This window comes from Terrapene carolina, unplaced genomic scaffold (genome assembly GCF_002925995.2).
Source record: "Terrapene carolina triunguis isolate 2854851 unplaced genomic scaffold, T_m_triunguis-2.0 Scaffold58, whole genome shotgun sequence".
Taxonomy (NCBI): domain Eukaryota; kingdom Metazoa; phylum Chordata; order Testudines; family Emydidae; genus Terrapene; species Terrapene triunguis.
In genome coordinates this window covers 108,770,218-108,787,706 of record NW_020664409.1, presented here as the reverse complement: position 1 = coordinate 108,787,706, position 17,489 = coordinate 108,770,218, and the positions used below count along the sequence as shown (strand labels likewise).

Genomic DNA, 17,489 nt, shown 5'->3' with positions numbered 1-17,489 from the left:
CTATGGGCCATTTTCTGGCCCCTTCCTTGAAGTCTGAGAGGAAGCACAGGCTGCAAGTCTGGCCTGGATGCTGCCTTGCGTGTGTGAACTAACTCGTCACAAGGCAAAAAATGGCTCAACTGAAGCCAGTGGGAAAAATCCAATTGTCTTCATGGATGCAGGGCTTGGTTCTAAGCCAGCCAAGTGCTGGCACGGTATTTAGGGCTCTGTCTGGCCGCCCACAGTGATACCCCCTGAAATCAAGTGAGCAAGGGCTGTGGGCACAAAGAAATCGAGATGCGTTTCAAAAGAAAACCAGGGGGAACTGCAATGTAAACAGACTCTGGGATACCAGAAAGGCCTGGAAGACGAGTCTCGCTCTATCATTCTCTCTGTCTCTCTCTCTCCATCATGGCATCTGCCCAGCCCTACACATATACGCACTCAGAAAGCCAGCAGGGCCCATTTCTGTGAGGCCCTGAGCACCCTCATTTTGGCAGGCAGTGAGGGTGCACCCTCCTTGCCTTTATTCTCTTGGCACCTCTCCCCAGCTTCCGCCACGCTCCACACACTCACGTCCTTCTCCTAGCCAGCTGTTGTCGCAGGGAGTTAGCACTAAGCGAGGCTTTTCCTAATCTTTCCTGGGATACGTCAGCTGGGGCTGATGCCATCTGAACGTCTGATCCCCGTGCATGCTAACACAATGCTGCGTCTCATCTTTTGTCTCCCCTGCACCCAGCGGCAGCGCAAAAAGATTATGCTTCTGCTGCTGTTGTTTTAAATCAGTCTTTTTCTGCATGGGTTTTTTTCCCCATCTGTCTTTCCGCTCCCTGTCTGGTTATTGATCACGGCATTTTTTATTTTCATTCTTTGCTTAGATGTATTGATAAGGCATACCCTGCCCGTTCCTTCAGTTTCTTATCTGTTATCCCATCTTTGGATACAAGTTTGTTAAAAACCAGAATGCCAATAACCATGTTCACCTGTTGAAAGAAAAATAACAGACAGGTTTGTTTTTAAACGGCTCAGGATAGAATCAATAACAGAAAAACGTTTGGTAAGGTTGGCACATGAACATCTACTCCAGCTGACCAGTAGTCATCCCCTCTCTTGCCACCCCACCACAGCCCCGTTGAATGCAGGCCAGTGGGTTTAGCAACACCCAGGGTAGCTGCTAGCAGATCTGAGAGGTCATTGTGACTCAGGACAAGATTGCAAAGTGGTCAGATCATAGCACAAGCATTTGAAACCTGATGGGCTTTGGGTGATGAACGCTCGGCGTCTAGCAAGGAAAACACAGGCAACACAACCAAATGATCAGGGCCTTTCTGGGGAATAAACAAAGAAAAAGGCAAATGGGAGAGGAGACAGGGGCTGGGTTTCAAACGCTTTTCAGCATCTCTGACATGAGCTAAAGGAGCTGCTGCAGTCACGGCAAGGTGAGACCAGGCAGTGCTGAGAGTCTGCCATTCTCACTGCCCTGTGGACAGCCATGGTTCTGCTCAGACGCACTCTGAGATGTGGCGAAAGCAGTCACATTCAGGGCAAGTGGGCATGTCAATGATATAGCCTTGTGCTGGCTTTGGGGAATGATGCAGTTGCCAAGGGTGGAGCCTGTGCTAGCCATCTGTTTCCAAGAGGTGTTAGAGCAGTGGTTCTCAACCTGCGGCCTAATTAGCACAGAGCTGCGGCTCATGTGACATCCTCAGGGCCATACAGGTAGTATTGCATGAGGCCCACAATGGTAAATAGGTTGAGAACCACTGTGTTAGAGGATGAGTCCTGCCTTGAGGGCAGGGAACTGGACTAGATGACCTATTGAGGTCTCTTCCAGTCCTACACATCTATGAGGGGGAACCACATGGTCACTTGGCATGACTGGTCAGGCTCAGAACAGAACTCTGCTGACCATACTCATAGCTGTGTATATACAGCACGGGGATGCATGTGTTTCCACTTCTATAGAACCTTTTCTCTGGAGAGCTCAGACCACTTATAAAAGCATGAATGAATATGTGTGCTGATCAGATGTATGGGGAAACCATGACTGAAGCGACAAGGACCTCCTGGAATTCAGATCTCACAAGGTGAAGCCAACTCCCTTAGCGGTCCTGAATCATAGAATCCTAGAAGATCAGGGTTGGAAGGGACCTCAGGAGGTCATCTAGTCCCACCCCCGGCTCAAAGCAGGACCAATCCCCAACTCCCAACGCACAGCAGGATTCATTGCTGCAAGCTGCATTTCTGCAAACGCCACTGGGCTTTCAGCATGCGCTACGGAGATGTGAATGTGCCATCGCCACACAGGTATCACTCAGGTCACAAGAAAATGCATTAAGGGGACAGGAAAGGAGGCCGCAACCGTGGTGGAAAAATGACACCATCCAGGTTTTGTTGCCATGATACTATTTGACTCAGGTTAGAAATCCCACATGTGGGGCTTTTCAGGAATGTAGGGCCAAATCCAGAGATGTGCCGGGGGGGCTAGTTGGAGAGATACCTATCTCATAGAGCTGGAAGGGACCTTGAAAGGTCATCAAGTCCAGCCCCCTGCCTTCACTAGGAGGACCAAGTACTGATTCTTGCCCTAGATCCCTAAGTGACCCCCTCAAGGATTGAACTCACAATCCTGGGTTTAGTAGGCCAATGCTCAAACCACTGAGCTATCCCTTCCCCATGCATGTGAGTGGGAGTCTAAGTGATTAAGTCTAGTGGCAGTCGGCAGGCGTGATTGCAACTCCCTTGAATAACAAGAGCAGTGAGGCCATGGCAGCATGGGCGGCAGCTACTTGTGTTTGTACCGAGCCCTGGGCTGAGGTATGTCTCCGTGTACTGAAATCACACCTCCTGACTGCAATGGAGCCATACCCTGAGCGCATGTCTAGAGGCAGACTATGCTGGTGGACGCAACACATTGCGGGGCAGGAAGAAGACGTACGTCACACTGCCTAACCCGCCCTACAGTCGCCTCGAGACTGGCTGAGATTTAGGATCACCTCTGCATTTGACCCATTGGCTTCAGCAGGAGCAAGAAGAAGCTCATTGATGGGGCCTCACCGCTGGGAATGAACCAAGACGCTCCGAGGGGCGGCTGATCCTGCAAAGTCCCACCCTCCTACTCTAGCCAATGGAATTGCTCAGCACCAGGCAGTCTCCAGCTCTGGGTTATTTCCTAGAGACCCTGCTAGAGACACAGGCATTTGGTGCTTTCTAGGGTAAACAATATAGGGTCATTCAAAAACAGTCCTAAAAGCCAGTCGCCTCAGGGCAGTTTCCACCCAAAGGCACCAAAATCCACAGGCTAAAAGAAAGTCCTGGAGGGTTTTCAGTGAAAAGAAGTAGAACCTAAACCACACTGGGACTGTGCTATCAAACGTTGCTAAGAACGGGCAATGACATTTGGGCCTGGTTCTTGTTTGGCTAGTATCCACCATGAGCTAGTTTAAACGATGGGGGAAGCCCAAGCCTGGGTACAGCTACAGCTTTGGCCCTAGTGCAGCAAGCAGGGACCAGTCAATATAAGAACGTAGGTGCACCGCAGTCTGATCTCTTTTGATCTCGGTTATTTACTTTTCCTCCCCTTGAGGAAACTGCTGTTGGGGTTAGGATCAGCTGCTGGGTCACTGGATTCTGCTCCACAGATATTAATAAAATCCAAAACCACCGGGTGTGATTGGCTCTGAGAAAACACTGATGAGGCAGAGCCACTCTGAGCAGTACAGCCAAAGATATCTGCAGGAAATCGATCGCTGGTTGATCACAGCACTGTGGGTGTGTTCTGCTTGGTGTACCTACTTGGTCTACTAGTGTGTGTCCCTAGCATGCCAATAGGTGCGAATTGCCTGGTACACTTACGAGTGTAACAAGTGTGTTCTGCCTGAAACACAGCTGGTAGATTCAGAGCTTTATCCCTGCTGGCAGCTGGTAAACACAGCCGCGTAACAGGTACGCTTCACCTGGAAGTCGATGGAATTTTTAGCTGCAACCCACAGGCTCATATGCAATCTCATGGTAAATCATTTCTAATCATTCATCTCCAGAAACATCCATGTTATGTAGTGTAACTCAGTAATTGAATCAATAAAAGATATTTCAGCAAATAAAAATCATAACCGTGTTTCTTGGCAAACACGCATTGGAGTATGGCAGTGGCCCACTTACAGAGACATCCACTCTTAATTACATGCCTCATAACTCCCCCTCCTTATCTCTGGGATGATGTCTAGAAATGAATAAGCAAGTCTGAGATCCAGCCACTGAGATAACTAGAGGAAAGAAGCGGATGATTATTCTCTGTCTCATGTTAGCCAAGCCCTGAGCGTCTCCATGCAGAAATCTGCTACCACAAACCACACTTCCATGCAAGGAAGTGTCATCCTGGGGTTCACCTCAGATCAGGTGAGTGAAACCGACTAACATACTGAATTTAGCTCTGGGAGCTTGGCAGGATTTTAGGCTCCGGGTCATGTCACGCCTTTGTTCTTCCATTGCTGATGTCAATGAGAGGTGCACATGCTGCTGGAGATAACCCTAAGAATAGCAGTGTCTATAAAGACATTTCCAAGCCTGAACATAGAGTTTGATGAAAGGAAGAAGGACAAAGGAGGGATGGTCTTGTGGTCAAAGCACAGATCTGTGACTCAGGTGATTGTGGTTCAACGCCTGGTTTGGCTACAGACTTCCTGTGTGACCCTGAGCAAGTCACTTACTCTGTCTGAGCCTCAGTTTCCCATTTATAAAATAGGGAGAATACTGCTTCCTCTTTCTTCCACCCTTTGTCTGTCTATTTAGCCTGTAAGTCCTTTGAGGCAGAGACTGTCTCTCAGTCATGCGTCTGACGAAGTGGGTATTCACCCACGAAAGTTTATGCTCCAATACGTCTGTTAGTCTATAAGGTGCCACAGGACTCTTTGGGCTGGTCTACACTGGGGGGGGGATCGATCTAAGATACACAACTTCAGCTACGGGAGTCGAAGTATCTTAGTTCGACTTACCTGGCCGTCCTCACGGTGGCAAGTCGACCGCCACGGCTCCCCTGTCGACTCCGCTTACTCCTCCTGCTGAGGTGGAGTATGGGCATCGATTCGGGGATCGATTTATCGCGTCTAGACAAGACATGATAAATCGATCCCCGATAGATCGATTACTACCCGCCGATCCGGCGGGTAGTGTAGACGTGGCCTATGTCACTTTTTACAGATCCAGACTAACACGGCTACCCCTCTCATACTCTCTCACTATGAGTGTACAGCACAATGGGTTCCTGGTTGGGGCTTCTTGGTGCTACTTTAACACCAATAGTGATAAACGGTATGTCTACATGGGGATAAAAAACCCATGGCTGGCCCAGGTCAGCTGACTGGAGCTCATGGGGCTTGGGCTCCGAGGCTGAAAAATCACTGTGTAGAAGTTCAGGCTTGGGTTGAAACCCGAGATCTGGGACCCTGCGAGGATCCAGCCCGAGCCCAGCCGTCTACACAGCAATGTTTAGCCGTGCTGCCCAAGCCTCATGAGCACAAGTCAACTGACTTGGGTTATTTCTCTCTCTGTAGACATACCCAAAAAGAGAAACCACCTTGGGGGGCCGGAAAAGAATAAACAAGGAGAAAGGGAATGTGAAATAATGTAAGATCTATACAGCCAGAGAGAAGCCTGGAGTAATGGTGATAACTGCATTGTGAGCTCTCATGAGCCTTGCAATATTTAGTGCTGTTCTTAAAGCCTCATCTCATGGAGTCATGTGATCACATGAGACCAGCAGCTTTGACTTTCAAGAAAGGAAATTTCTAGCTGTCATGACTGCAGGGGAAAAGACTGAAACCGTGAACCCTAAAGGCTCAAAAACTCCAAGGCAAATAAAAAGAACCCGACTTCTTGTTTCTACAAGAGACTCTCATGATTTCTGAATGCTTTGGATTGGCAGTGCTGAGGTAAACCAAACAGGGGTTTCTCTACATCATATGGGCAGTGAGGAGGCTGAATTTACAGGCCTGGTTCTTTAAAATTCCTGCTGCCCAGCAGAGAGAATGCACTGAATGCACTGAGCTCAAGAAGCCATTCCCTTTCTGGAGGCCAATAAGGACAGGGCTGTAGGTGGTTGGAAAGGGAGAATAATAAAAGAGATGTACGGGGAAGAAGTACCATGCTTCTGTTTTCAAGTCAAAGAGAATCCCGTTCTAAGAAAAACTGGAGGATTAAGTTCCCTTCCTTCCTAGTGTCTTGTTCATCAACACAGCAAAAGCAAAATGGCTGGAGGAGTGACAATGACTCCAGTTTCTCTGGACATTCCCAAAAGTCACTTCCTACCCACCACAGATGTGTGTCAAGTACTGTTTAACTTCTCTTGGCCACCAAACCATATGGAAAATATGGTACATGGGCAAGTGATTGGCTAATCTGAAAGCACTTCTTCTTCCCTGTATCCCATCAACTGGCATAAGGTCCCTGTGAAAGCATCGGCCATCTTCATCTGCCCATGGGTCGTTAAGGTCCACCTGCTTGCCATCTTCTTGGATGGAATCATCCATCACTTCCTCAGCTTTCCTTGGGGCTTCTTTCCTGCCACTCACTCCTACCACGCTATCTTCACCAGCTCCTCTTCATTCATCCTCGGCATGTGTCCAAATCAGCAAAGTCACCGCACTGATACTGTATCATACTATTATTAATTAGGACTGACTATAAGAATAATTTGCTCTATAATAAAAATGACCCCAACTGCAACATTACTAAGTAAAACCCAACTGATCCTGTAACCAATGAGGTATATTGTGCTGGCTAATGTGTGTATCGGTATACCACCGCCCTCTACTGAATGTAATCTGAACTGCTCGACTGTGTGCCATAGGCCCTATGCTGCTAGCAACTAAAAGAGAGTCAAATTTCCTTTTGCCTAGCTGTTAGAAGCCTGTCCTAGAGCAGGATACCCTGAGTTCTGTCTCCTCCATCATTATGAAATTGCCTAGGGCCAGGGCACGATGCACAGTGATGTCCTAGCAGGCCACAGCTGTGTCATTTTTACTCCTGCCTACGTGGGATTGTCACGTAGGCCCATGCAGCGAAAAAAAGCGAAAGCTTGATTTGGAAAGGAACCTCAAACATTGCTAAAATCCCCCTCTCCCAGAGATTCTCCAGCACCCACAGGGCCTTTGCAGCCCCTTTGCCTGAAAGCAGGCAAAGTAACTGGAAAGTAACCACAGATTCTCTTGATGAGCATGGTTTCATTTAGTTGAATGTAGCAGTGGCTCTCCCCCATCCATGCCCTCTGGATCATACTGTGAGCTGAAAGCAAAGGGGGCTGGCCTACTGAGCTGCACAGGACCCGCTCAGCATTGTCTGACCACTGATTTCAAGAGCTTCATTTAGCCTCTGAAAAAGAAAATCTCCTGCATGCGCTTCCAGTCTGGAAGAGTGATCACAGACACACTGGCTGTACTGGCTTAGCCTGGTCCGATCTCAATGGGGAATGGCAATTTTTAAAAGCGGTTGGGTCAGGATTTCCCACCACTGCCCTGCGATTCCATCCAGTTCGGGCCACAACATGGCAGCGTTAACCAGCTTGGCTCTAAAAGGAGGATCAGAGTTGATCTGTTACATTTCAGAGCCAAATTGGTCAGTTGGTGCATGTGGCATGCTTTGGAGCTAGTGAAATCAGCACGTTTCTGGCCTCTGATCTTTTTGCTTTTTCCTACAGGGTTGTTTCTCCTGAAGGGGAGATAAAAAGGAATGGGGGGAGGGAGGAAGAGAGTGAGGAAGGCACATGAGGGAAAAAAGAAATCTCTCAACTGAGAGCAAATACCAAAACGACTGCAGCTGCTGGTCCCACGAAGGCGTAGAGAAGGCCTCCTTCTAATGACAGCCAGCAGCTGGAAAACAAGGAGAGAGAAAAGAAGTTACCAAGCAGCACTGTCACCCCAATGCCCAGCACTGCTGCAAAGGGGGCTTACATCTGAAGAAATCACAGCACGTCCCAATTCTACCATACACAGAGGTTCTTCCTTGAGGCTGTTTGTTTGCTCCAGACCCACGAACATGATACAGTTCTGCGGTGACCTAGAATCCTACTTTCGACGTCTCCGACTCAAAGAATATTTCCAACATACCTCTGAACAGCATACTAACCCACAGAATCCCCCCTACCAGCACTACAAACAAAAGGATTCTGCGTGGACTCCTCCGGACGGTCGAATGTTATTTTTGCGGATACAGACTAACACGGCTGCTACTCTGAAACCTTTGTTTGCTTTGTGCATTACACTTAGCGTGGACGGTATAACACCACGGCCTGGGCAGTACTACTGCTGGACAAAGCACTGATTTTTTGGTTGACTGGCCATTCCGAAAAGTCTGAAAAAAATACATTTCAAGTTGACCTGAAAATGAAATTTTTGGCAAATCAATAAGTCTAAAAAAATGTGTTTGGGACGGAACAAAGTTTTTGTTTGACCCAGAATGTGACGTTTGCCGTTCTCTAATTTTTAAAAGGAAATTTTGAAACAAAAAGTCATTTTGAATTGAAAAATGGAAATGACTTATTTAAAAAATGGCAGAATGAAACATTCTGACGCTTTCAGATTCTTTATGTTTTTCCCAATGCAAACAATTCAGCGAAGCTGACAGGAATCGCTAAACATTTTGGTGTTGTTGAATCTGCATTTTTCATGGAAAAATAGTTTCAGCCAGAAAATGGCACCCAACCCTAGTCGGTATCATGTGTTTATATGATTCAGATTCATTTCTGGCTTCTCAGGGACTAGCACAATGTAATCTAAGCTCTTTGGATTTGTCTGAAAAAAGGTGTTTGTTGAAAAATGCTTGCATTGAAATACAAGAAAATCCATGCCGATTCGTACCACGTTCTGCAAAACCCATTTCAATATTTACAAACCGCCAAGGGGCAAATTGTGCCATTGTTCTACTAAGCCGGGCAGGAGAGCAAAAAGGAGAAAACTGCCTTCACCTCACTTCCTTGCCAGAATAAGATCTGCCTGGATCTTGGGTCCAGGATGGGCACACTGCAGCCCCTCACTCTCTGGATAGTCCTGCTATGAACAAGTTGGAGGAGAGAGGCAGAGCAGGTGCGGGGAGTCGTGGCAGTATCCCCATTATTGGTCTGTACAGAGACCAGCACAATGGGGCCCAGAGGCTTGATTAGGGTTCCTAGACGTTCCAATACTATAAGTAATGAACAACAACAACTGGAGCGGTACGGGTCCAGAATTAAAGTTCACAGGGAAATTTCATGATTTCAAAATGTCTTTTTATTCTGAATCAGAATGAAACATTGACATCTGGAAGTTCCCAGGAAAGGAAATTTCCAGGAAAATTTCATTTCAAGTCCACCAAAATGTTTTGTTTCAGTTTCGACTTGTTTTTATTTGACGTTATAATTTACAATATGACATAAAAGAAAATTTGCAATGCAAGATCAAAACTTCTGGAGCACTTCAACCGCATCAAAACACTTCACTCTGATGGGTTTTTTTAATGAAATTTTGCTGAAATCGACGCTTTCCCATCAAACGTTTCTATTCTATCAAATCGGCATTTTCCGGGGGGGATGAATGGTCTGTCGGAAAATTTTCAACCAGCTCTAATAACAATGCTAAGGTGCAAAGGGGCAGAAAGCGGCTCTCCATCAAGGGCTGCAGTAATTGACTTCCTTCCTGCGTGCAAGAGGGGGCAGGGGAAGGACTGTGACACAAGGACGCCTGAGTCCTTGTGCCCCCCAGAGCTATACCTTGGATGATGTCGCCTACCCCCTAAGCTCTGCTCAATGCTGTGCCTAGAACTCAATATAGCCCTACCTTTGGGACCGGCTTCCCAGTGCCATCTTTAAACAACGGGGAAAACGGCGATTGAACAGAGCAGCTTGGAGATGGAGGAACGCAGTGATCTGCTAACCCGCCGGCCTGAGCGGCAGACGAGGCGGAATGCCTTTGAGTGATGGAACTGACAGTGTTCAGTCCCGCGCTGCAATTAGCCGGGAGGATTCAGACTGACAAGGGCTTTTGTTCCCTTCACATCCCTAGCAGCCCCTCTCCTCCCTTAGAATGTCAGTCTTTCTGAAGGGAAATTCACACATCACCAGGCATTGTCCTTCATCCTTTCTGACTGCCTGGACCACTGGATAACAGTGCCTAATTGAAGCGCTTTCATGCAAAGCTGTCAGAAGTGGTGGCTGATGGCAGAGATGTGAAGAGGGCGAGGCTGGCTTCTACAGCGGTTCCAGGCAAGAAACTCCAGAGAAGGTCGTTAGCTTAGTGCAGCAATTCTCAGCCTCTTCTGTATCAGGATCTTGGAACTCTACAAAGCCCATTAAATTAATGCAAATAGCTAACATTTCCAGAACACCTTTCACTGAAGGATCCCAAAGTGCTTTACAGATGGTGTACATAGGGGATCTCATCAACACCACTGAAATGCAGCCATATCTGGGGTAGAACAAGCCAGCTGTTTAGCAGCGCACAGCAACGCCATGCAGCTATTTAGGACAAGAAGTGAAAAATATCCTTTGGAGTTAGCCACAGTCAACCACTCACGAGCAGCAGTCAGACTGAGAGCAGCTGTTCCAGGCATTCACCGAGACCCCTTCGTGATTTGTTATGTGTCCAATCCTTTTCTGAATTCCCCAAGAGCCGAAGCGGGCCTGAAGTGGTGCTGCGACCTTGTGCTGGCCCATTGTACAGAAATGGATTTAACTTGTAAGTCATTCTCAGAGACACACCTTGTTGGCCAGAATGCAGTGGGTCTCATGCCAGTATCCCACAGCCGACGTATTTATAACAGAAGGGGCGGAGCTGGGAATCTGAGCTCTGCCACAGAGGTTAATGTGGAGTGCTCCCCACCGACATTATGGCTCCTTGGTCATTTGTGAACTGCACAGGCACGGAGGCCTGGTACCGTGACACTACATGGCATGAAGCAGGACGTTGCAAGACATCAGGCTCTCTCTCCGCACCGAGAGGAGCATTGGGGCGCTAAGAAACCTGGGGGGTTCTCTCTGGGACACTTGGAAAAGTGTCCGCGAAGCCTGGCAATTGTACTTCTCTAAGCGATCTGCATGCATGTGAACACACCGGTGAGAGTGTGTAACTGGTCCTCCCGCGGTGTTATTGCAGCCCACAGCTACAGAGTTTGGTTCTTTAGCTCATGCTGTAGCAGCTCCTGCTTCTAGCTCTGGAGGTCCCCAGTTCAATCCCCCAGTGTGGTGGCCAGGAGAGTGGCTGTCACACATGCATTCAACAGAATGTGGCAAATGGTGGCTAAGCCTGCGGAGGGTTTATTGCACGTATGACACCTACGCAGTCCATCGAAAGGATAGCATATGGGTTTTCAGGTAACTGGAGCAGCTTCCATCAAATGTTGTTAAAAGGCAAATTGGAAGGATTTCCAGCCCTTTAACAGGGACATTGCAAAACTGAGCAATGAAAGCAGTATGTTGGCACTGGGAAAGATGCAACCAAGAAGATGGCCAGTCACTGGGCCTCAGAAACATAAGGACAAACTCTGAAGTTTTTATTCAGGACAAATTCCCCTTGATCTCTGGGATCTCAGGATGATCTCCTGGCTCTGTCCTGCCAGCTAAAAGAGCCCCTCCAAATTATCGCGGGCCTCGCACTGTCACAGCAATGTTTATTATGTTGGTTCACAATATGAGGATGCGGAGGAGTCATCCATCGATTTAAAGTGCCGACAGGATGATGCAAACTTTGCAGCTCATTCCCACAGCACTGGGATGCAATAATGTTGTCCTGTAAGACATTTACAAATAGAAGCCAGCACTAAGCTGCGCTAATCTTGTCTCCGCTGGATGTTACCTTTTTTCCTTCCCTTGCAGGCAAGATCAGAGGAAAAGCTGCTGCAGAATGAAGAGGTGAGCACCAAAGTCTATACTCAGCTGAGCTGCGTCTGCCGTAACCACGCATCTCCAGGAGAAAGCCAGGCTCCCTGATGCTAATGCACTGACTGTTAGGATCACAAAATCGCAGGGGGTTGAAAGAAGCTTAGAGGGACATTGTCGAGTCTCTTACAGTTCATCATGTCAGCTCTTATACCCTTCCACTGTTAATCATTCTAAACTGGCATTTAGAAAAAACCAACAAAGGAAATGCATGGACAGGAAATTTCATGGCATCAGATTAAAGCTGTGATGGGCTGTCAGAACGTGCACAATTTAAACCAATGGATGGCACTTCAGGGAGCGTGGCTAAAGGTGCTGTCCCTTTTCCATTCCTTCAAGATGGCACTGGCTCAAGACGAAACATCAGGCTGGCAAGACTAAAGATGCTCACTGAAGATTCAGAACACGTAGCATTTCCAAATGACTCTGCCGTGGTATCTAGAGATGGGTCTGAACGAAAACCACCCATCTAGTCACCAGGTCCAAATCTTGCAGTTGACTCACACATCTCTCTAACGGGCATAAACCAATCCCCCATGCTGCTCTGTTCAGTTCCAGATCTAAACTCTGAAAATGGCTCTTCCCTCTAAATTGAGCTAAATCAAAACCCCAGGTCTGAACAACCCCAGACCGTGGGGAAGTTTAGATCTGGATCCGAACTTTGAGTCTCAAGGCCAACTCTGATTGTATCAGCTGGATGAAAGGTAAAAGCAAGGGTCTTGCCAACTGTGCTCATAAAGGGACTTGTGCGTTTGTACAAGAATGGGGAGAATTAGCTCGAAGATTCGGACCACATTCCAGTTTAAGTAATGGCATCTTGCTTGCCTAAATCTCCCTTCAGTACACGGCATGCTTCGCGTCCTGACTCTGACTGGTGCAGTGCTGGTGTGCACACTGTCCCATTCCACCCCAGAACTGACAGCATTTCAGCAGTGGGAGAAAAAAGCCCATAGAGGGAGAGTTTGTAACGTGCTTTAATGTCATTTGGAGTGAAAGGCACTGATTTATCAATGGGTCAGTGTGGAGAACAGGAAGTTAGGAGACCGAGGTTCTGTTCCCAGCTCTGCCACTGACATCGGTGACCTTAGGTCAGTCACTTAACACCTCTGCAGCTCGGTTTCCCTGCCTGTACAATGGAGATGATAATACTTAGCCATTTCAGTGCTTCGAGAAAGGTGATGAAAGGTGTTATGTATAAATGCCAGCTATTTGCCATTCGTAATAATGATTATTAAATGCAAGGCCTAATTAATCACTAATTACATCAGCCCAGCTCAGTGGAGACTGCAGCACCTGCTGAAATGGCTCTGCCCTTCTCATTGACTGCACCTGCTTTGCCACCTCATGCCCTGTCAATCCCAGTGGACTGACAGCAGCTGGCTAATGGTGCAGTGCAGCACTACAAAAAAATGGAAGTTGGATCATGGAAATTCCTGCTCTGTCGGAGTCAAAGGGAGACAGCTGCAGGGTAAATCCCTGCTAGGGTTTTACCGGGATACAGGTCACTCTTCCAGGCAAGCCATGCTTCCCAAGAGGGGAATTAACAAGGTGCTAAAATCCCAGGCCCTACAGGGACATACACCAGTTTCCCACCTCTTCCAGATCCAGCCATGGATTGCATGCCCCCGCCTTCATTCAGCAGCTGTTTCTCAGAGCTCCGCTAGCCCTGTGCTAGGTACAGTCCTCTCAATTACAGCGAGCTCCGAAAGGGTATTTCCTTTGCCGTGCTCTGCCCTGCCTCATGAGACCCCAGTGTGTGCTGCAGCGGCTTTGAACTCTTCAGCCACAGCCACTCTACAAGGAGCCGGGCACGCTCTGCTGGATGTGCCTACAGCATTCGAGCATTCAACAGCCACCAAGGGCTTAAACAAAGCCTGCAGCGTGTGTGTGTGTGTGGGGGGGGGACATGAGTCCCAGGGCACAGTCGCTGTTCAGTTCTCCCTCTTGTAAACCGGCCAGAGCAGATGTTTGCGGGGAATGGGATCTTTCCAAATGATCTCTGTGCATTTTCCTGAGCAACTCACTAACACAGCCGCAGTATGGGTCACCATAAAGGCAGGATCAGAGCAGTGGTGATGGCCGAACACACACACACAGACACACAGACACAGACACAGACACACACACACACACTCTCAACAATCAAGCCAAACCATCCGCTCAGTGGCTTTGTAGAGCTACTATGTTTTTTTTTAAAAAAAACCCTTCTTGGTAGGAAAGGGGGGATTGACGGTTTCCTCTTCCCACAGCCCTCTCCCCACAAGCCTTGGCCATGACGTACACCTCACGCAGCCACGGTGGGTGCAGTCATCACCCAAATTGGGCTTAGGGAGCGCTCTGCATCGTGCTGGGGACTTTGATCTCCCCTCACTCAGACAGCAGGAGCTCAACCAAGGCATGGCAGCAGGACGGCAGCATTATAAATGGCTGACCGGGTGCTATTTCTGGGGTCGGTGGGGAGGGGCATACGTGTCTCCTAAGCCACGGTGTTAATGACACAGCACGCCAGGGTTGGGTCGTGCTAAGAGTTTTCAAATGGATTAAGGCTGAGCGCCTCAGTGTGTGTGTGTGTGAGCTCACCGCGTGCTCCGCACAGGCAGAGATGGCTTGCTCCTGCATACAGCTACTCCCTCGGAGTACAGCGGAGGAGCTCAGCTTTCACAGTCCACTGCTTCTTTTGTGCCTGACCCTGCTCCCCCTGAAGTCACTGGCCAAACTCCTGTGAGCTCCAAGAGGAACAGGACTGGGCCCTTTGACTGCATTGCTGAGGGTCAGTTCCAGGAGGCGTCTCTCCCCTCTCCCCTCTGGATTACAGCATTGCAATACACCCCAGTGGAGGAGTTTCGCTGTGACGAGTGCACTGGGCCACCCGGCTCTATCTGGGAGTCGGGGATTTAGGCACATTGCTGCCTCCACCCCGAGCACCCAGAAAGGGAGGCAGGAATCAGCTGCCTCATGCTGCACCGTATGTACGTTCACACTGCATTCTTCTATCAGCGGTATGTGGATTACATACCCGCACAGCCCCCCTAGCATGGGTATCCACAGCAGTGTAGGCTTAGGCGAGTAAAGACCTGCCTGAAGGGTGTGAGGGGAGTAGGCAAGTGCATACCCCACCCGGCTCTCTGCCAGGCCTCCCTGTCTACGCTGCTGTTTTAGCCATGTAGTGTCCAGCCGTCTCCTCGCTGCTGGAACCTTTCCCCACTGCAGAAAAAGACTCCGGCTCTGGCAAGCAGGAAAGACTTGGGCGGCTCCCCGCTGCTGGAGTCTTTGCCCTGCCAGAGCCTTTCACTGACACGTAGTGCATGCTGCAGTGTGGACGCAGCAGCCTTTCCACAGCAGCGCGTAGCTGCATGTGCCCTACACGCTACCACCAGCGGTGTCTAGTGTAGACGTAGCCTTAGAGGGCGCTGGTGTAATTCGGGCTGCTGCTCCTGCTAGAGGTGACGGATCCTCCTGCAGTAGTCCGGGCAGCCAGCTCCAGCGATGGCCGGCAGCCAGCCATCCTGCTGGGCCGCACAGCAGCCAACGTCCTGTCCCGGGGTGCGAGGAGTGACAGTGGCTAGCGGCCTAAAAAGAGTCAGGGATTAGCAGCAAAGGGAAGGAGCGGGTCAATCACATCAGCTTCCCTGGGGAGATTCCAGCTTGGTTCAGGCATAGGCAGCAGGTCTGCCCCTGGGAATGATGGAAAGTCACGGCAGCCGGCAAGCGTGTAGATGTAGTGGCAAAGAGGAGCCAGTAAGGATTCTCTGTTCACTGGCACTGCTTTGCCTTGGTGTGGGAGGGCAAGGGAAGACGGGCACTGACTGCTCTGGGGTCGAGCTTTGTTTGCACTGAGTGGAGCATTGCAGCCTAGACGGAAAATTCTGTTCCGCGTCTCTCCCTTTTACCTTGCTCCTCCCTTGGCTCTATTTCCGGGTGAACCTCTCCCATCTCAAACCTCCACCCCACTGAGTGGGGACCTGTGATGTTCTTACAATAACACCGGTCAGGATCTGGGCACTGCACACCTACTTGCATCTTAGGTCGCGAGTTCGGGCTAAACTCCAGGCAGGGACCGATGCTGAGCGGAGGCAGGTGAGTCAGTACAGTTCCGCTAAAACAACCCTGACGCTGACACAGATGTCAGGAACTGCCTCTTATAACCCCTTAGTTTGCAGTGGCCTGCTTCTCCATGGCCCTGTCCTACACCTTGTGTGGTCAAACACCACCGCCGCGAGTGAGTGAGTAGTGTATTACCCTCTCTTTGTACACCCTTTGCTACCCAAGCTGCAGAGCAGTGGAGAATTGGGCAATGGATGTGTGTTGAGTGCAGAATACGGGTCTCAGAGTATGACAGACCAGACTCTGCCTTGCTTTGGCTGCATATTTAAAGGAGTGAGCAAGGATCCTGGTTGGAGAAGAATGCCTTGTCTATATAGGAAAAGGCTCACCGTAGCGGGTGGAAATGCACTAAGCTAGTGCGCATGAGGAGTTAGTACAGAGTAGAGGGCATGCTTTAAATTCACATCCTAGCTTGCTGCACACTAACTTTCCCAGATCAGAAGGTCTGTCTAACTCTGCTGCTGCTGGCTGGATCTCCAGCATCACTCCAGGGCATAGAATCGCTAGTGCTTTGGGGAACTGGTGGAATTAGGGTGGGGAACAGACTGGCGTATTGCTGCTGAAGTTGCTGTCCTCTGGGTGCAATGTGCCTATATCTCTATGGCTAAACTGCCTTTTTTTTTTCACTCTCTCAGCTACACTTTCTTTAATGCTGCTGCTGCATCTGCTCTATGCTGAGTGATTTCAGCCTGGGCTATATTCCCTTATTCTCCCCTCTCTGTCTCCTTCTGCCGTTTCCACCCCTTCTCCTTGTCCCCAACACACATCTCGAAGGCGGGTGCTCTGCTGCTCCCACTCCAGATTTTGTGAGCAGGCGATTTTGCCTGTTTCCAAGTAAATAAACAGCACGTGGCCCAGAACGTGGAAGGAGAAATCATGACATTTCAGGGGTGAAATGAAACGGTGAAAATCTCCAAGAATGTTTTGTGAAAAACTATTTTCCACACGCTAGTAGGCATGATTACCGTCACGAGCCAGCCTTGACTCCATCTCCAATTCTCCATCTCCAATTCTCAGACCTGGAAAGCCTCCTGATCAACAACTTTCCCAGAGGCCTGTACTCAAAATCCCTCCACTGATTCTACATTCCCCTCCGGCCAGGAGAGCATTGGTGTGAACCAAAATGGATGGATTTACTGAAGAGCCTGGCTCCCATTTAGGCGTATCAATAAAGGCCGTATTTTCCAAAATGCTCCATTCCCAATGTGCTCCCTTTGAAAACCACACCCTTATTTTGGTGCCTACCTGGTAGCTCAGCTCTTTCGAGACTCTGGCCTGGATCATGCAGTTCCCACCAGCGACTGATAAAACAGACCCCAGAGATCAACCCAACAGGCATTCCTCCTACTTCACATAACTTCAATATTAAAACCACCCTGAAAGGTAAGTCTTGCACACTGGCCTCTTAAAAACTCTCCAAATACCACCGGCCTACATCAAAATGATGTCATAGATGCAGCAGTTAATCTAACCAGCCATCCGGCCTTTTCCATGTCAGGGTTGC

The 17,489-nt window shown here is 49.0% G+C and overlaps 1 protein-coding gene across 1 annotated transcript in view; it reads right to left on the bottom strand.

Moving 5' to 3' along the window:
* Positions 1–17,489, bottom strand: part of ADGRB1 (adhesion G protein-coupled receptor B1) — a 279,184-nt gene that overhangs the window by 39,946 nt on the left and 221,749 nt on the right. The window contains exons 23-24 of the mRNA XM_024214406.2: positions 7,778–7,844; positions 877–962 (exon numbers count right to left, since the gene is read on the bottom strand). Coding sequence (XP_024070174.1) covers positions 877–962; positions 7,778–7,844 — 153 coding nt within the window. The remainder of the gene's footprint in view (positions 1–876; positions 963–7,777; positions 7,845–17,489) is intronic.